The 21318-nt window shown below is 42.0% G+C and overlaps 1 protein-coding gene across 1 annotated transcript in view; it reads left to right on the forward strand.

Moving 5' to 3' along the window:
• Positions 1 to 21318, forward strand: part of LAPTM4B (lysosomal protein transmembrane 4 beta) — a 121071-nt gene that overhangs the window by 19673 nt on the left and 80080 nt on the right. Inside the window, exon 2 of the mRNA XM_030549463.1 lies at positions 16991 to 17102. Coding sequence (XP_030405323.1) covers positions 16991 to 17102 — 112 coding nt within the window. The remainder of the gene's footprint in view (positions 1 to 16990; positions 17103 to 21318) is intronic.

Raw genomic sequence — 21318 nt, forward strand, 5'->3', positions numbered from 1 at the left:
TAATGTTTGATTCGCCCTGAAAACTTGGGATGCATTTGCGGCCAGTACAGCTACTGGAAAAGTCTGTTAATGTGTCTGGGGATGGAGTGGGAATCCTCCAGGTACATCTCCGTGAAGCTCTCCTGGAGGTACTATGAAAGCTTTTGCAGGTTTCTCGGGAGGGGTGCCTTGTTTCGTTCCTCCACAGTAGGAGATGTTACTACGCCAAGCCAGTAGCAAGTATTCTGAAATCATTGCAGCACAAAGCATGGGAGCGAATGGTCCTGGGACTTGGTTGCATTCAAGCAACATTCGGTCTATATCTTTCTGTGTTAGCCTCAGGAGAGTGATATCATTCGTGGTCATCTGGTTGAAATAGGGGAATTTCTCTAAGGGAACAGTAAAAGTACCCGGTTCATGCTGGGCTGTTTGCATCTGGTTAAAAGGGATCATCCTTGAGAATAGCAACGTGGTAGGGGGTGGGGTGAAGGGATCATCCCAGAGAATAGCCACGGAGTGGGGTGGGGGGAGGTGTGTGCTGCACATCCACCCAAAAACTGCAGCCCCTCCTTTTAAATGGCAAACCCAACCGGCATTGCGTGCTATGGGAAAGGAGTGTGCTGCAGCTGGAAACCATTCCCACATGTCATGAAAGCAGAAGAAGCCAACCCCGTCTACCCTTTGGCTTACCATGGCTGCCTGGAAACTGAATTCTGTTGCCCAGCCATGTGGGATGTGTCACCATACTGCTCAATATAAAAGGGAGAATGCGACCTTGTACCTAAAGCACAAGTTCTGTCCGCTGTGAATTGCTTGATTCACTGTGAAAGAGTCTCCCTTTTGTTCTCAGAAATGTATCATCTTACATTTTACTCTCCCTTTTTATCCCTCCGCAGGTGCAAATGTTTCTATGCTCCTGCTATCATCTCCGTCCCTGAGGTTATTGCAGATTAGAAGGCAAAAAAAAATGCACTTGCGATGACCTGTTTTCTGAGCTCAAGCAGGGCACAGTTGAAGGCATGGAGGCATTCAGTGGCAGAAACCAGGAAAGCATTAAATGAGTGCGATGAGAAGAGGCAGGAGGCGATGCTGAGGCCAATGGGGGAGCAAACAGACATGATGAGGCATCTGGTGGAGCTGCAGGAAAGCCAACAAGAGCAAAGATGGCTGCTGCATCTACTGTATCACCACTTGCCCTCCTCCCCAAGTTCCATATCCTCCTCACCCAGACACCCAAGAACATGGGGAGGGAGAGCGCTCTGAGCACCCATACACTCCACTCCAGAGGATGGCCCAAGCAACAGAAGGCTGTCATTCAAACAGCTTTGATTTGTATTGTGGCTACAATAAGCAATGTGGCCTTGTCCTTCCATCCTTTCCTACCCCACTTGGGCTACCTTGTCAGTTATCTCACTTTTTTTTTTAATTAATAAAGAATGTATGGTTTTAAAACAATAGTGACTTTATTTCCTTTGCCAGCTGTGATCGCAGCAGGGAGGGTGGTTGGCTTACAGAGAATTAAATCAACAAAGGAAGTGTTGATGCAACTGTCACACCATAGTCTGGCCAGTCATGAAACTGGTTTTCAAAGCCTCTCTGATGCGCAGCGTGCCTAGCTGTGCTCTTCTAATTGCCCTGGTGTCTGGCTGCTCAAAATTGGCCGCCAGGCGATTTGCCTCAACCTCCCACCCTTACTCTCTCAGATATTATGGAGTTCACAGCAAGCAGCAATAACAATGGGAATACTGTTTGCACTGAGGTCTAACCTAGTCAGCAAACAGCGCCAGCGAGCTTTTAAATATCCAAAGCAGGGCTTTGGAGCAGAGCATGGAGCTGGAGTGTGGAGCAGTGGAGCTGCAGGTTTTTGCCCAGAGCTGGAGTGGAGCCAAAGCACAGAAAATCTTGACTGCTCCACTGCTCCAGTGTTTTTTTTCATTTTCAATTCAAAATGAATATTTAGCAAGAAAGTCCTAAAGGTGCCAAAAAGTGACAGATTGTATAACAATTGATATTGACATCTACTTTACCGCTTTACGTAATATGTCACAGTTATTCTCACTTCAGCCGAAATCAAGATTTAATGTACAGGTACAAAATTACAAAGCTTTTTGGAGATATGTTTTATTAAAAGCAACAAAGAGTCCTGTGGCACGTTATAGACTAATAGACGTTTTGGAACATGAGCTTTCGTGAGTGAATACCCATCCGACGAAGTGGGTGTTCACCCACGAAAGCTCATGCTCCAAAACGTCTGTTAGTCTATAAGGTGCCACAGGACTCTTTGTTGCTTTTACAGTTCTAGACTAACATGGCTACCCCTCTGATATCTTGTTTTATTAAAGAATCAGATAATTATCAGACATCTGGCAACACTGCAGACTGCTCCCACCTTTGTGCCAAGGTTAGGCGAATACATACTCGCGTAGATTAGTTAGATTAGTATGTGTTGATTCTTCTTTTGTAAGGGTTGATCAATGAGATGCGCTGAGTGCTGTGATTATGGAAAAGTGTGACGCAAGATGGAACATTTAAGATACAAACATATATTGCAAAAAATAATAATGTTTTTGTTTATTGATATATTAAGATATTGCAAGAGATATTAACTACTTAATCTCATTTCTCAGATGGGCTCCCGTTACTGGTACATTCGTTCATTTGTACATGCTCCCATATCACTCTGGCGGACTTATTTTATATGTCATCTGTTCAACAGTCTTTTGGTAACATTGTTTGTAATTTTAAATTTACTGAAAAAGTCATGCAGTAGGCATATAAATATACATTAAACATTTTTGCATAAATTAGCAGTGATTTTTGTGATATATCCAGAATGATTGGAAAATGTCCAACACAATTTTGGGGGTGAATCCTTAGGTCATTTTAAGAAAAAACGTTTCTGTGAATGCATATCCTAAAATTCTTCCTAAGGGAGCTACAGTCCCTTCAAGGAGGTGATGAAAAGTTGATTTCTGATTAACATCTCAAAAATGATTTAATATAAAGTAATGAAATTACATCTGTGTCTTAGCATTAGTATTTGCTACCATATTACATTATCCAAAATTATTTAAACCATAGACATCCCGAACTGGTGGTTGGTCATTTTTATTTCATATTTAAAGAAAGGCTTGTCGTTGACTGCCCCTGGCTACGAGTGGTAATATTATGTTCCATAATAACTTAATAATTTTTGGTTATTATTTATTATTATGTTTAAAATTTATGGTTCCAAAGTTAAAAAATAAGTAAGAAGTAAAGTTGTTTGTATCATTCTAAGCATCTAAGCAGATTACAATTTTGAAACAGTTTTACTGGAAACGGTTAATTATACAAAATAAATTAAGAGTACCATTTTAATGCATGTTTTAGCATTAAATCATATTCCAGGGTCGTATCTGTTAAATAGTGGAAGATTTAAAAAATATGAAATAGAATTGGCCCAGTCCCCCCAGTTTGCGACGTCTGTAGTTTAAATAATTTTATTTGAATGATGTTGTATTGTACAATGTTGGAAATAAACTTTAACAGGAAAGCAGATTCAAATTGCAAGCAAAGTCCTTTTAGTTAAGAGAGCAAATTTTTGGAAATATGTTTTTGCTTCATCAGGCTGGAAACATTATACAAGATCGAACCTGTTATTTGCTCTATCTTTTGTATAATGTTTCCAGCCTGATGAAGGAAAAACGTATTTCTGAAAATTTGCTCTCTTTACTAAAAAGACTGTGCTTGCAATTTGAATCTGCTTTCCTGTTCAAGTTTATTTTGAACCTTGTAACAAGTAGCCTCGTTACTTCTCAGCAATTAATGATAGCACTACTAACGCTGGGACACATACCAAATTTAATTGATATATCTATATTAAAGTGTTTTTGAGATATTAATTAAAAACTTGGAAAATATTGCAAAATTTCGTAAGAAAAACTAACTTGCAATTTATAAATAAAAATTTATATTAATGTATATTAAAATATTTCTTCATTAAAACTGCAAGAAACATGTTAAAATTATTAAAATATACTTTAATAATAATTTTGTGTAAAAAGAAAATGCGATCATTTTTGTCCAGAAAATCAAAAATAAATTCGAAGTACCTTAAGTGGTTAAGATATCACAAGCAGGTACATTATAAAAAAATGTAATACTTTTGTTCATTGCTTTTCGAAGATCTTAACAAGAAATATTTGGATGCGGTAGCAGCACAAGAAGATTTGGCCATGGCATCGTCAAAAAAATCAAATCTGCCCCCCTATGACTGATAGCCGATTTACAGAAAAGGATCTCAACAATGTCTTTACTTTTGAATTTGAAAAGCCCAAATTTTGGCTTTTTCGAAAAGCAAAGAAGAAATCGGCAACATGCAAGGTGGAAAGGAAGTGAATTGCAAGCTCAAACCATGTAGCTTCAAGACAAGTGAAGCAAGTGCCGTGGAAAGTTTCAACCTTTGGCGGCATGTAAAATGTAACCATCCTGAAAACTATGCGGCTCTGGTTACAAAAAAATACCAGGAAGATGAGGCAAAACAGAAAGCTGACGCGGCTAAACAATGTTCATCTGACTCTTTGAAAACTCCTGGAGAAAAGATTTTTTGCGGAGCTTCATCTGAAAAGAGATCCCAAATTGAGCAAACAAAACTTGACTCATATTTGAAGTCCTCAAAGGTTACAGTCACCATGGATGCCAATACTTTCTGTGAAGGGCTGATGGAAATGGTTTGCTTGAATTCGACACCATTCACTATCTTCAGGCTAAAGAACAAAGATTCCAAAAAATTGCTGGTGAAATGGGTCGGCATCTTCGCGTTTCGACATGGTACAATGTGGTTTGTCATTTAGATGTGAGCACAGCTGAGTCTGGTCTAAAAGAGCTCAAGAAAGCTTTGGAGCAAAAATTGTGCTACTTGAAAATGGATGCAGCAACCCATGGAAACAGAAATTTCCTTGCAATCAATGCTCAGTACTAAGGAGAAAGAAAAGATAAAGCTGTGGTAAAAACTTTGGACATAATCGACACTGAAGGACGTCACAATTCTTCATACGTGAAAAGTCAATTAAGAGCTATTTTAGAAAAATCTGGGATCAGTGAAATGCAAGTGCTGAGCATTTGCGTTGACAATGCAGTAAACATGACATGTGCCGTCAAAAATTTCAGCAAGGACAATTAAACCATTTCTACCTCTGAGAACAGGGATGTGGACAGAACTGAAGCTATTTTGCCAGATGAAGGAACTAAAGGAATGGATGAAATTGAACTCAACATGGATGCTGCTGTGCAATGGGTTAATGACTCTAGCCTCATACTTCCAACATGGCTTCATGAGGACAACTCAAAAGTCCAACTGATGAAGTGTGGTCTTCACACTCTTGAGTTGGCAATCTGGGATCGACTGAACAAAACATGCCAAGAAATTTCTGGCAAAAATTTGACAAGTCATTGTCAAACTACGAACCCCAAGTATTCGAAGTGTTCTGCTTGATCTACATGGGGTAACTCAATCATTGGACGCTGTGACTCGCTGGAGTTCAACATTTGCAATGATTGATCGGCTTCTCGTTTTTCAAACTTACTGTGAACAAGTGGCTGCTGCTAAAACAAGAGAACTCAAGTTAACAAAAGCTGAATAGGATGAAGTGAAGAACCTGCAAGACCTCTTGGCAAAGCCAAACCAAACAACTGTGAATCTGCAAGCTGTTGCTGTAACCCCAGGAGTTTTAATGAAGGAATGGCGAAAATGTCAAAATTCTTGCAAGGAAATGGTGGACAAATTGCAGAAGGAATTCTATCCTCCATGCAGAAACGCGAAGAGAAGCTTTTCGACAGTATTCGTTTCCTTGCTGGAGTTTGTTGACCCACGGTATCAGATTCTTCTTACCTCAAGGGAAATACCAAAGGTAAAGGAAGGACTCTGTGATATTGCTCGATGACTCGAAAACCAAAATCTATTGCTACATTTGAACTCAGCAAAAGAGGTTGAAGAAAATGAAACACAACAAAAGGAGTAATCAAAATTCGAATTTGCAGTTTTGAAAAGTTCACATCCTTCAGAAATAGCAGGCTGTTCTCAGACTTCCGTCTCCATTCTGAACTTGTTTGAGCCTCTATCCCTGAGACGTCTTCAGCCATCACGGGGAAATGGAGATAGTTCAAGCATCAATTCTTCAGAAGATGATGACTTTGAAAAGGAATTGGATAAACAGGAAAGACACCGGTAAGTTTCTGTGATTCATAATGAAGCATTATTTGAGAGAAACTTTCGAGAAGGTTGTGAGGCGATGGAGCCTTTTGGTAGGCTAAAAGTTAAGTCTCTCTTTGAGGCCATTCACAGCTACCCACAACGCATTGAGGCCGCTGTAGAATTGTTTTGAGCATGCCAACAACCTAAGCTAGTGTAGAGCGACTGTTTTTGGCTTTAAAGTTAATTTTAAATGATTTGCAGCAGGCTATGGAAGACAACTTGATTGCTGCAATAATTTTTTACAGAATGAATTATGAATGATTCTAGTTTGTATCATTGACATTTAAATTGTTTTAAAAGTCTGAATAAAAATGTTTGTTTTTTTCAAAATTATAGTATGCACTTTATTTAGTTAAAAATTAATTTGAGTTGGAACACGGAGCGGAGTTGGAGCGGAGCTGGAGCAGTCACTATTGATGCTGGAGAGCAGCAATTCAAAAATTTGATTGCTTCAAATCGCTGGTCCCAAAGGCACGTTCTACCACCATTCTGCACTTGCGCAGCCTATAGTTGAACTGCTCCTTACTACTGTCCAGGCTGCCTGTGTACGGCTTCATGAGTCATGGGAGCAAGGAGTACGTTGGGTCCCCAAGGATAGCTATTGGCATTTCAATATCCCCAATGTTAATTTTCTGGTCTGGGAAGTAAGTCCCTTCTTGCAGCTGCTCAAACAGCCCAGAGTTCCTACAGATGCGAGTATCATGCACCTTTCCTGGCTATCCCACGTTGATGTCGGTGAAACGTCCCTTGTGATCCCCAGTGCATGCAGCACCAATGAGAAGTACCGTCTGTGGTTTAAGTAATGGTTGGCAAGGTAGTCGGGTGCCAAGATAGGGATATGCATTCTGTCTATTGTCCTACTACAATTAGGGAACCCTATTGCAGGAAAGCCATCCACTATGACCTGCACATTTCCCAGAGTCACTACCTTTGCTAGCAGAAGGTCAGTGATTGCATTGGCTACTTGGATCACAGCAGCCCCCACAGTAGATTTGCCCACTCAGGAGGAGGGAGAAAACTTGTTCACCTTAGCCTCTAATGATAGAACAAGAAGCAATGGGCTTAAACTGCAGCAAGGGAGATTTAGGTTGGACATTAGGAAAAAGTTCCTAACTGTCAGGGTAGTTAAACACTGGAATAGATTGCCTAGGGAAGTTGTGGAATCTCCATCTCTGGAGATATTTAAGAGTAGGTTAGATAAATGTCTATTACGGATGGTCTAGACAGTATTTGGTCCTGCCATAAGGGCAGGGGACTGGACTCGATGACCTCTCGAGGTCCCTTCCAGTCCTAGAGTCTATGAGACTATAAATTGATTCCTGACTGACCAGTAGCTGTCTGGCGTTGCAAGCTTCCACAGGGCTGTCACCACTCACTTCTCAACTGTCAAGGCAGCTCTCATCTTGGTATTCCTGCGCTTCAGGGTGGGGGAGAGCAACTCACAAAGTTCCAGGAAAGTGGCCTTACGCATGCGAAAGTTTCGTAGCCACTGGGAATCATCCCATACCTGCAACACTGTGTGGTCCCACCAGTCTGTGCATGTTTGCTGGGCCCAGAATTGGCATTCCACTGTATCAGCCTGCCCTACTGCTGCCATGATGTCCCAATTGACACATCCTGTGCTTTCAGGAATGTCTGTGTCCATGTCCTCCTCACAATCATCCTCATGCTTGCGTCTCCTTGCCAGGTTCTGCACATACTGCAGGATAATGCGCGAGGGGTTTACAATGCTCACACCCACAGCGGTGAACTGAATGAGATCCATGGTTGCCGTGCTATGTCATCTGCATAGGTAACCCAAGAAAAAAGGCACCAAACGATTGTCTGCCATTGCTTTCATGGAGGGAGGGAGAGGAGACTGATGACATGTACCCAAAACGATCCGCGACAATGTTTTTGCCCCATCAGGCATTGGGAGCGTAACCCAGAATTCCAATAGGCAGCAGAGACTGCAGGAACTGTGGGATAGCTACCTGCAGTGCACCGCTCCGTGAGTTGATGCTAGCCATGGTATTGAGGACGCACTCCTCCAACTTAATGCGCTTAGTGGAGATGTACCCAATCAACTGTATAAAATCGATTCCTAAAGATCCACTTCTATAAAATTGACCTAATTTTGTAGTGTAGACATACCTTCAAATTTCATACAGATGACTTTTTTATACTGCTCTATATACTATACACTGAAAAGTAAGTACAATATTTATATTCCAACTGATTTATTTTATAATTATATGGTAAAAATTATTCTGTAATAGTGTGCTGTGACACTTTTGTATTTTTGCGCCTTATTTTGCAAGCAAGTAGATTTTAAGTGAGGTAAAACTTGGAGGTACTCAAGACAATTCAGACTCCTGAAAAGAGTACAGTAGTCTGGAAAGGTTGAAAGCCACTGACTTAGCATACTGTGTATAGCCTCATCAGAATCAGGCATATTTTGTTTTGCATACAGATATGGATACAGTTAACAGTCTTGGACTACAAATCGTCCCATCTTAATCTATTTCATGCTAGTAGTGTATGTCATGATCCTTTTCTTGTTTACTTAAGTATTGTTAGATTTAGTTTGGCCTCTATTGGTATCTTTGCTTTTTCTTTCTGATCCCTGTAATTGATCCTCTCTTGACACTGGAATTTTATCATCTCAATATCTTATTTGATAAGGTTCATATATATTGAAAGAACATAAAAAAGTACATAGAATAGCAAGGAACAAGAAGGATGACACAGGAGTCCTTTTTTTATGTAGTCCTGGAGGTTCAGATATTTGAGCAGCTGTGGGTGTATGGGTATTCATATCTTGTTCCTGAAGGCAGGGTGATTTTTGGATGTCCTAAAACTTCCTATTTATCCAGTGTTGGAATAAAGTCTGACAGGCAACTCAACTAATGGTGGTCAAATAACTGACTTTTCAGTTCACTGGCTGTTCTGGGGGGAGAGAATTCGATTTGTATCAAACATAAAATTCTGAAGAAATTTGGCAAATCAAAAAGGTGACACAAATTTAGGTCTGGGTCAAACTAAGTATTTTGTTCAATGTGAAACAAAATGTTTTGTTTAATTTCTGAACATTTTTTAAATAAAAAGCTAAGACAAGGAAAGATTCACAAAGCAGTCAGAGCAGAAAGCAGCAGCTCCCTTATAATCTTAGCTCTGTGATTAGGGAATTCACCTGGGATGTGGGAGATCTGGATTTAGTTCACCCCTCTGCTTGATACGGAGAAGGAATTTGAACTTGCATCTCCCCCATTGCAATAGAGCACTCTAACCACTGGGCTAGGGGATGTTCTGAGGTGGAACTCTGTCTCTCCTGTTGAAGTTGTACCACTTTGTATAAAATAACTTGAAGAGTTATTGGGTAAGCAGCAGTGAGTGAAAGTGACTTAATAGGTACATCCGTCCATTTCTCTGGCTGTTTTGTGAATGGTGCCTAAGTTCTCATGTGAACTTAGCTGAGGGGCTGAGCGGAGTCTCAGTTGAAATTATTCAGGGAATTTTAGTCAAATTCCCAAAAAGCTCTTAGTCTGCTAAAACTCCATTTGTTTGACAAATAAACTATTTCTGCAAATAATTTCAAGCTCAAGCTTTCCCAATTATAAGTCTTTCTGGAGCAATATCACTTGATGGCGATTGGCAGTGCATTGTTAATAATTACTTTTAGTTTTCAAACCTAAGTTGTGCATAGAATTTCTTTGGTTAGCACATTATGAATTTCTGATCAAAGATAAGCACATCTACATTTATATTTAAAAAATTAACTATTGGTTTCTTTTTTTAATAATGCCGGAAAATGATACCTGAATAAGAAAAAGTAGCCTAACAATCTTACATTTTTTACATGCTGTGTATTGGGCTGTATTTCAGCATTTTCACTTTGACTTCCTTGACAAACTTGTAGGCCATTGGCTATATCTGCTCCTTTCTTCTATTGAAATATTTCTTCCTAAATCCGCCTGTCATTTACATAGTTTATCTAAGTCATAGCTCACCCTCAGGGGGTGGGGGTGGGGGCAGCAGTTTTGTTTTTTCCTCCTGATTTTTTTGTAACAACTGCTATATCTTTATCACCCTCCCAGTTAATCTCTTTGGGAAAAATACAACTACATATCAGATTTGCAAACAAGAATCAGTATGTAGGTTATTGTTCACATGGGTTCAAACATAAAAATGGCACTGAAAGCATACAGGGCTCATTACTTCTCTGCTTTGTGTAAGCAATTCCCATTAGCCATGTAAGTGGGACATAGGCATATAAGGTGAGAGACCTCCCCAAAGAATTTAACAGAAAGATAGAAGGACATTTTGTGTATTAGACCTAGTCATTTTACCTTAATGCTTAGAGTATACATTGAAACAAGATTTCCTCTCCTGGCTTCCTTTATCAATACATTTGTATTAAATGAGGTTTGTGGGAACAATTGTAAGGGTTGGAACTTAAAAGAATATTTGACATAAGTATTCCTATATTTAAAAGTGATTTATTTTACTTTATGAATGTTTCAGTATTGACTATAACCTGGTGGAGGAGTGTGTATGAAGAGGGTTGTTTAGTCATTATAATCCTAGACAATTCTTTTGATATTCATGGCTTCCAGTGTTTAACTCATTAGCTCTTTTGGTTTTGGTTTTGAGCTACAAAATTTTTCAGTTTTCAATAAAACAAAAACAAAATGAAATTTGTGAATTGTTTTCATTTCATTCATTTTGAATTCTTTTCATTATAAAAACAAAAACATTCACCAAAAAAAATCAAAATGACATGAAAATTTTGTTTCTTTCAAAAATGTGAAATACTATATTGAAATACTGTTTTTTACTAGCTCTGTATACAACAACACTGCCCCTGCTCCCAAGAGCTGGTAACGGCACTGAATGATTCTTGCTCTGAAGAGTTCTCAAGTTTCTCTGCAGATAAAATCAGTTGGGTTTAGGCCAAGGTGTCTGCTTCCATGGTTGCAGTATCATGTACGGAGAAGGAGAAGAAAACTGGCTTTCTCTGCTTGAATTTCAGATGGTGTCACTCCCTGAGACATGAGAGGAGCTGGAATTGGCTAGAGCTATGACCTCTGCATTAGAATGTGTTTTCGCTGGCTAGAGAAATCTAGCAGGAAGATGTTGAGAATGTTTTTAGAGTTGACTGTCCTCTCTTTGGAAGGCAACTTGCCTGGTATAAATGATTACTGGACCCCCACATAAGAAACCATAAATGAACTGACAAATTCTCCAGTTGTCACAGTGTCTAAAATTTATCATATTTAGGAAAGATTATTGAGAAGGGTGTAGTGAGGTAGCTATAGCAATATCTGCATTCCTCAGATGGTTTCAGTCCTTCTCAGTTTCAGGTTTGGCCTTTTTATGGTACAGAGATTGCACTAGTTAATTATCTCCTCCTGGCAATAGATGATGTCTGTTCTGATTCTTTTAGATCTGTCCTTTGATTCCATTGACTGTGGGTGTTGTGGACCTGCCTATAGAGCCCTGCATGGATTGACGATCAGTTCTTTTTATGAGGAGATGCTGGGGAAATTGCTCATCTGCCCCAAAGATACTTTGTAACATTTCCATTCTTTGGCCCCTTCACTTCTGCATCAGGAGAAACAAATGGAAGAGATGGCAGAGATTATTTTAGTGCTCTAGTTGGGGGAGTGTGCCAATTGTTCATTTTGCTGGATTGCAACTCGGGTGTCACATCTGCTGGATCTCTAACTGTATGTGGATGGCCAACTAACAGTAGTGGTCAAGATTTTTTGTGGGGATGGTTGTTGTTCCCCATCTGCACATGGGTAAGAGGATACAACCTTTTTATTAAAGTTGTGGGTTCCCTACAGTTATCTATATGTCATTTCCTTGAGACTGGATTACTGTAATGTAGTCTACATAGGGCAACATGTGTTCAGAACATTCAGCATGTGCACAATACAGTTCTTAATGTTGCTTCACACCACTGGCACAGTATATGTGCCCTCAGATCAGCACTGCCTTCTGATTGCTTGCCTTGGCTTCCAAGGCACTCACTGGAGTAACACATAAATACTTTTAAAAATCTGAGCCTCAGATACTGTGATGATGATGGCCATATAAGTATCTAAACAGGTGCCTTGCAAATGCATTTAGAGGTATTAGTTTTGACTTATAAGGCTGTAAGATGTTTTGGTCCTGGTTAACACCATCTCTCTCCTTGTGTAGTACAAAGCCGTTTGATACTGGCGGGGGTCATTGAGCTAACTGCTGCCTGGTTTAAATGGGAGACGGCTGCTGGTGGGGCATTTTTAGTGATAGGACCTTTACTCTGGGACTTGCTCCCATGTCTGTATTCCATAGGATAAGTTGCAATGCCTGTCTATTTTCCCAGGTTTTGCAGAAGGGTATATTAGATTTAGCAGGTGGTTGAGAGTCCTGATCCTTCAGTTAAGAAGATTCAACCTCTTTCTTACATCAGTGTATTTTATAAAATTTGTAATTGTTTTGACTGTCATCTAGCTCATCTTTCTATCTAATTAGTCTAAGATATTTCTAGGGTATCCATTGCAATAGTATCTTGGTATCTGGCTGTCTAATTATATGGTTAAAGGTTTCATTACTCTAAATGAGCTGGAGTCAAATCAAGGCCACCCCTTGTGCCAATGCAGGATGGCAGCTTAGCAGAGCCCACATTTTGTTCCCCATTCCTCAAAAACTCACCTAATTCATACTGTGCAAGTCATCCAGAGCCACAGAGGAGTGTGCTATGGCAGGGTATAGATTTAAGGGAATGGTCTATATGTTAAGTGGTTTACCTATGGCATTTTGGAGGCAAAAGCAAAGAGGGCTGAATTTGGCCCCTTAAATCTGTGTCCATCCTCCTACGTTCTCCCCAGGAGTTGTTGGGTAGCACTGTATTCATAAGAAGCAATGTAGTCTAATGACTAATAACTGGCCTCATAGTCAGAGATTTGGATTCCAAGCCTAATTCCTGACACTGACTTGCTTTGACTTCAAGCATATCACAAAGCCTTTCTATATCTCTCTCTCCATGTGTAAAATGAGGATAATATGCCTTGCAGGAGTAATGTGAGGCTTAGTTACTTAATGTTGGTGAAACAGTTTGAGGAAAAATGCTGTCTGAGTATTTTTGTTGTTCATTACACTGTGCATTAGCTGAAGAATATGAAATATCTTGGGTGAAATCCTGGCCCCATGGAGGTAAATGACAAAATTCCTATTGGCTTTCGTGGGATGAGGATTTCACTCCATATGCTCATTACCAACCTGGTGTTTGCCGATCCAGGGAAGTGGTATAATTTTCTCTTACTCTTTTACTAGATCATGTTGTGACATTACGCCCCATAGTCTTCATAGAAATATTATTATGATATGAATATGGGATAACTAAGTTATGTTTTATGCAAGATAGGTCATGTGAGGTATCATTGGAAAGGTAATGATTTACTGAATGTAATTATACAATTTGTATGGATGTATCACTCCTGTATCTGAAGTTAGGAATATTGACTATGTAACAATTACAACTGTGTGTACTTGAGGAATGCCCACGAGACAGTATGCAATCAGCCTGAATGGGCCATGAGGAAGGCCAACAGGACTTTGAAGGTACTAATCTCCCTCCTTCCCGAGAAGTTTCCTGGGATGCTGGGTTGAACCTGCAGGATCATGTGATCATGTTACGTGGCACAAAATACCATCTTGAAATGCTGATACTTTTCCACGGGAAAGGGGTGGGGTTAAAACTGGGGAACAAAGGATTCTCATCATATGCAAATCCTATTTAAGGCTGGGGAGCGAGTTAATCAGGGCTCTTCTCCACTGCCTCCGCGCCCAAGAAGGAAGAGTGCTGAAAACACCTGAAGAAACAAATGAACTAAGATATGGGGAGGGGGCAGCAGGGGCTGAGCCTAGGCTAGACAAGTCAGCCTGTAAAAGGAATCCTTGGAGATTTATGCTGTAAACAGTGCAGTTTATCTTCAAGAAACTCTCTGTAACCTGCTTGAAAGAACATTTATGGTGAGAAATTATTTGTAGTCAGTAAAAAATGTTTTATCTTTTGTAGTTGATAAACTTGTTTCTGTTTATTCTAAAACACAGTTTGTGCAATTCATAACTGGAGGGAGGGAAAGCTGTGCATATCTTCCTCCACGTTGAGGGAGGGAGCGAATTTCATAAGCTTACACTGTATGCAGGGCCGTCCTTAGGTATACGCAGCATACACATACCATGAAATTTGGGGCACCAAATTGCCCCAAATTTCATAGTGCCCATGGCAGCTGCGTGCTGCATATGCGGCAGCCCCAGCAACCAGCCCTATCCCTTGGCCGGCCCCCCCTGCAACGAGGAGCGCTGTCCCTAGGGGTGTGTGGGGCCCTGGACAATTCCCTCTGCCCTGCCTTTTACCCTTCCCTCCCACCCCACTCCCATCCCACCTCTTCCCCCAGCGACCCTGCACTCTCCGGCAGTGGCTGGAAGCGGAGGGCACCCAAATGGCTAGGGACGGCCCTGACTGTATAGGTTTCTCTATATAGCACAAGACAATGTAATTTTGGGTTTACACTCCAGAGGATGTGTGCATCAGAGTGCTGGGCAATTCCCCCAGCTGAATCTTCCCACGCAGAGCCATGGCCAGATTAACTTTCTGTGGGCCCCCCGGGGAATGATTGAAAAGGGACCAGAGGCAAAAGCACAGCGGGGTGGGGGCTAGGGTTGGTCCCTGGAGCAAGGGAGGGGCAAGGGGCAAACTGCAAGTGCAGCAGGGCTGGGAGGGAGTAAACAGGATTCCCCTCCCCCCCGCCCACATAGAGCGGGTACCTACCTTCTCCCTGATTCTAGCCTATTCTCTTTGTCTCTCTCTGCACTGAGCTGCCCCTCCTCCAGTGTGACAAATTGGGAATGTTCTTAATGTTTTCCCTGAATACTGTGTGGGTGCCTCAGTTTCCCCTATGCATTTGTCAAGTATCTAGGTGGTGGGATAAGGCTGTGTGATTGTTGCAGAGCCCTAGAGGGCAGGTGTGATGCTGTCTGCACAGAGAATGGCTGACACCCTGTCTCCTGGCAACTGTTGGCTTGGGCCCCTCCCCTGCAAGGTGCCAACTGAAGGTGTTGGAGAACAAAGAGATCAGGGGCCTCCTGGCCCAGGGGGAAAGAGACAAAGGACAGAGGAGGGACTGGAGGGGGTTTCAGTTTGGAGCTAGCTGGGGAAACGGAGGGAGGCCCACCACTGGTGTCTGAGGTCCCTAACCCACAAGACAGACCTGACTGAGGGGTCCTGTTTTCCATACCTACAAGCTCTGCTTTGACTGTGTTCCTGTCGTCTAATAAACCTTCTGTTTTACTGGCTGGCTGAGAGTCACGGTGAATCACAGGAAGTAGGGGGTGCAGGACCCTGACTCCCCCACACTCCGTGACATCCAGCAGCAGCAGGACAGGTTCTCTTCCAGCCCTCTAGGGTGGGTGTTGGGAGTGGGAGGAGCAGAGGGTAATGTGGTTACTCTGATTACACTAGTGCAGCCCCTGCTCTGATCACTCAGGGAACAGAAAACTACTCATCCATTGACCAGTATATTTGCCCTCTACCAGATTCCTGTACCCCACTGGTCTGGGTCTGTCACACATACCACAGGCATCTTAAATTCTTCTATATTTTTTCTCCTCTTGAGTAGTATATATTTGTTTCTATAATCTTTTCTCTACCTTTCTTTGAGAGATCATGAAGCAAATAAGTAAATTCCATTATACTGTTAAAATAATGAAGTTTTAAAAAGTAGGTCATTGAGTAGGTCTCAGTAGAAAAGAATCATGCTTTCTCTGTCTTACAATTTTTTGCATTATTCATTTTTGGGCCAGGTTGTGATGCTCTTACTCACTTTCTCCACAAGAAGTACCCTTCACTTCAAAGTGGTGTCTAATGTGCTGTTCATCACATGTAAAGGTATGACAATCTGGCCATTGGTGATCTTTTTAGTTCTCTGATACTTGATGTTTCATACCCTGCATACAACCATTTCTTCCTCTCTTTGCTAATGTTGGCTCTGTGTTATTACACCTAGTTTAGGTGTTACTGCTCACAGAACTCTTCAGCATACATGACCTGATCTTTCAAAGTCACATGGCACAGAAGTGCATGCAGCAGCAAATATCACACTAATATTGCAATCTGTCCCTGTCCTTGGCCCCCTCCTAAGGCTTCTGCTTTAGCAGCCAGTGTGAATCAGCTTGAATGTTAGCCTCACTTAGAATTCAGCCTCTTCCAGCAGACAAGCACATCTACAGCCACCTAGCAATTTGCCAGGAAGTGATCTCATCAACTCCAGCTCATCATCATTATCCAGATTAGTAATCTGTGAATGGAGACTGTTCAATGGAGACTGTTCAATTATAAGGATCTCAAGTTAGGATTTTAAAAATCATTGTAATTCCGGGAACTGAATGAACTATAAATAGATTATTATCATGCTTTATAATCCAAAAGAACAGGATCACTGAGGTAGATGGAGTGGCCTTGTCAGGGGTGACTTGTGCGCCCCCCTCCTTTTTTTTTTTAATAGCAAGGGGGAGGAAAATGGAAAATGGGTTGATCGGGTGCTGTGGCATTATCCTGTAATTTGGGGCTCTGATACAAAGAAAAACTATACAATCTATTCAAATGGGAAGAAAGTATTTATAGTGGCAATTAAATACATTTCACAATAGGAACACACTGTCTCTGCAGCAGTTTGCATATCCCACTCTATGGTATTTTCACTAAGAAATTACACATCCTGACCTTTCCCTTTCTCCTCTCTGTAGATCATCAATTCAGTAGTATTGCTGATCCTGCTGAGTGCCCTGACTGATCCCGACCAGTACCACTTACCAAGTGCTGAATTAGGGAGCGAATTTGAATTTATGGATGATGCTAGTAAGTATATAGCATTTAATTATCAGTGTTTCATTTCCGTTTCTGAAGCAGCAGTATTTTTAGGCAGTCTTGTAATGAGTATGTCTCTTAAATATTGCTTCATTACACTAGCCTAGCATTTTGACTTTTATGGCAAAAGGCATATCTATAGCACAAAACCACCACCACCCTGGAACTGATTGTTCACTTTTTCAGTAGTCTCATCCAATTGCCTGTTAACTGAATGGATACAGAGACCAACTACCCCTTCACATCTAGCAGAGATTCCTCCAGAATAGTAGGGTGGCCCATTGGCAAGGGGTGTGGAAAATCCTGCACTGCCATTGGCTATGATGTAGCTACTCTGAGGTGAACAGAGGACTAGAGTCAATAGAGATGCAAATCAGCATGTTCATTAGCACTATAAAAAAAAAAGCATAAATAAGGATATGAATGGTATTGGTTCTGAAATTATTATGTTTATATTAATACATTTGCATGGCGCTACAGAAACAGGAGTCCTTGTCTTTTCTCAGAAACTTTCAGTATCTCTCTCATGGCACTAAATTAATTGATTCGTGGTAACACAGGGCTGCCTCTTTCTCCTACTAATGGCTATGGCAAAACTTCCACTGAATTCAGATCCTGTAGGGACTGGGTATGTGTGGTCATGCCTAATGGTTAGAGTCAGAAGTCTGGGATCGCATTCTGGGTAGGTGCCTCATCAAAGATTAGAGCTGGAGTCAGAGGCAGAGGTAAGGAATAGGAACAGGGATCTGGAGCAAGGCAGGAAAGCAGAACAGACAGGGGTCTGGGATAAGGAGGACAGAAACCAGGAACAGCCTCTGGAGTCAGGAAAGGTCCATAGTAGTAGCCAGCCAAGGAATCCTCTAGTTATTCAGACAACTTCCTGTGACTTTCTGGTTTAAGTAGAGCTTCTCAGCTAAGTGGTGGGGCTGGACATCTCTCCCAATCTGGAGCTTCGTGGGGGGGGGCGTTTCCAAGCTAGAGCTTTGCTGTCCCCCTTTTCCAGCCATTTAAGTGAGCTGCTGAGTGGTGGCCATGGTCTGAGCACTGCCTGGGGAACTGTGGGCCTGGGTTTGAGGCCCATGATCCATCACATCACCGCCTCCCCAGGGCACCCTGTGGGCAGTAGTGGGCTAGGTTTTCCAGGATGGCTTTCATAAAAGGCGTTTACCAGGTCAGCAACATGGACATTCTCTGCCAGTTCCCAGGACTGTAGCCTTCCCAATTCACAAGATATCAGAGTCTATACCATCTGATTCTGGCATCAAGAATTTCATGGACAATATACTCATCATGGTCTTGAACATGTAACAGCAGGGTGGTGGTGGGTGGGAGCAGTAAGGGAATGGGTCCTGAATGCAGGACTTCAGAAGTGATATATCAACAACTGGGTGTATGTAGAGAGAATGGGGTGAGTAGAGTTCAAAAGTGATTAAGCTAATTTGCCAGCAAACTCAGTAGAAGACAAAGCACTGGTAGTCCAATTCATGAGATGGCTTGGTCACATGTAGGTTTTTTGTTGAGAGCCATACCTTCTGGCCTACTGAGAGGGCAGGCCCCTCCTGTCGTCGATAGTCTGCATATGGTTTATAGCTCTTCTTGGCATCCTCCAAGTAAACTTTTAGGTCATCTTGGGTTTAATGCATCTGTTGTATCCAGTCCAGGGCTGGTGGGTTGTGGGAAGTGGTGGGTACTTCTGGGGAAAACCAAGGTGGAACTCATAGTTCAAGACAAAAGGGCTTTGCCCTGTAGAGGCATGTTATGCGTTATGGTATGCAACTGTACCTGATACAGAAGCAAGAATCAATTGTTCTGGTGGAAGTTTAAGTAGCATCAAAGATAGCACTCCAGGATCTTTTTGGTTCTCTCCCCTTGACATTTTGTCTGAGGGTGATAGGTGGAGGAGAGGCAGAAGCAGATGCCTAACATCCAGAAAGCTTCTTTCCAAGAGCAGGAGATAAATTGTGCACCATGGTCAGAAAATATTTACTCTGGAAGGTCATAGTGGTGGACAACTTCGTCCACCCAGTGCCAGGGAATTTCTTGAGATGATGGTAGTCCTGTACAGCAGAAGATGTGTGCCATCTTTGTGAGGTGGTCCATTACTGTCATAATGGTTGTGAACCCATTGGACTTGGGTAGTTCTTCTACAAAATCTAAGGTGATGACTGTCAAAGGGCCAGATGGAGTCTGAAGGGAATGCAGGAGTCCAAGGGATTTATTGTGCGACGCCTTGGAGCAGGCATTGCAAGAGGCCACGTAGGCCTGAACTGTAGCCTGCACACGAGGTCACCAGAAGACACGAGAGACGAGTGACTGAGTTTTAAAGGAGTCAAAATGTCCTGCCAGGGAGAGGTGGGGGTGGGTCATGGCATACTTGTAGGGTTGTAGTCCTTGGAGGCACAGGGAGGAACATATATATGCCTTTTATGTAAATTACCTCATCTTGGACATTGGGGTTCCCTATTATGGCTTCCTGTTTGACTAGAGGGATCCTGTGTTCTGAGGCTGATTGTATAATGGTGGCCAGATCTTGGCAGGGAGCCCACTCAGAAAGTTTTGAGGCTTGAGGATACAAAGGTTTTCAGTTGTTAGGTTTAGATTCCTACAGGCCAATGTAATATTTATCCTTCCCGGACAAAGCATTAGCTTTGCTATTTTTGGTTCCTGGATGACAGGCGATTGTGAAACCAAAGAGCAAAAAGAATAAGGCCCATTGAAGTTGTTGCTGGTTAAGGGCCTTGGCTGTACACAGTTATTCAAGGTTCTTATTGGTGTACACCTGGACAGGATACTGGGATCCTTCTAAACAGTGACAACAAGGTGGTCTTCATTTGTTCTTTAAGTGTGTGTTTCCTGGAAGAGAAGGCACACAAATGTAGCAGTTGTTGAGCCTCATGCCTGGGGATGGAACTCTGATTGCCAAGTTGGAAGTCTCCACTTCAGTGATAAAGATGTGTGAGGTGTTGGGGTGGACCAATATGGGAATGGTGGAAAATGTGAGTTTTAATTGCTTGAAGGCCTGCTGTGCCTTGGGAAAGCAGAGAAACTTGGTGGTTTTGTGGAGCAGGCAGCAAAAGGGGCAATCTGCTCCAAGAACTTTGGGATGAACCACCAATAGAAGTTTGTGAACATCAGAAAACTCAGTTCACAAACATTCTGTGACGCCACCTACTCAGAGACTGCCTTTACCTTGCACAGGTCCATTTCGATATCAGCAGGAGACAGGATGAACCCAAGGAATTCTATGGAGAACTAATCAAAGGCACATTTTTCTAGCTTAGCACAGAGGCCTTGTTGGCATAGCTGCTTCAGGATGGAATGGATGTGCATGTTTTGTTTGGCACTGTCTGAAAAAATAAGTACATCATCCAGTTATGCTACCATGTATTGGTCCAGAATGTCCCAGAATACCTCATTAACAAAATACTGGAATGTTGTGGGTACGTTCCTCAAACCAAATGGCATCATGAGATATTTGAAGTGACCATAATATGTCTGAAAGGCAGTCTTCCATTTGTCTCCAGCTCTAACATGTACTAAGTTGTATGCCCTCTGGAGGTCTAGTTTTGTGGATACCCAGATGGCACTCATGTGGTCCATTGTCTCAGAGATTAGTGATAACGGGTCTCTGTTTCTGTTAGTGCCCTGATATAGGGTCCGATAGTCCACATGTAGTCAGAGGCTTCCATTCTATATAACAAGGAAGATTGGCACCTCCACAGGCAAAGGGAATTTATGAAAAAGTCCTGGGCTAGATTCTCCTGAAAGTAGGTGTGCAGCTCGGCTGCATCAGGCTCTGACATGGTGTATATCCACTCAAATGGAGTGTTGACCGCTGGTTATAGCTCGATTGGGCAATCATAGTCCCTGTGCGGGGACAAGGTATTTGTGTTCTTTTTTTCGAAGACATTTTTAGTCACTGTATTTTGATGGAAGTTAAAAAACAGAATGAGCAGGCAGCTCTGCTGGGCTAGCTACCGTGGGGGCAAGCAGTGCCTGGGGGCAGAATTCTGAGAGAAATTCAATTTTTAGTTTGCACCAGCCGATAAGGGGGTTGTGGCAGGCCAACCACAGGATACCCAGGATCAGAGGGAAGCGCAGGGAATGGCTGGCACTGAACTGTAGGGTCATTTGATGCCCTTGGATAGTAACTTTGAGAGGAACAGTTTCTGTGGCCACTGACATTGAAAATAAAAGCAGCTCATTG

The sequence above is a fragment of the Gopherus evgoodei genome, chromosome 2, assembly GCF_007399415.2.
Source record: "Gopherus evgoodei ecotype Sinaloan lineage chromosome 2, rGopEvg1_v1.p, whole genome shotgun sequence".
Classification (NCBI taxonomy): Eukaryota; Metazoa; Chordata; order Testudines; family Testudinidae; genus Gopherus; species Gopherus evgoodei.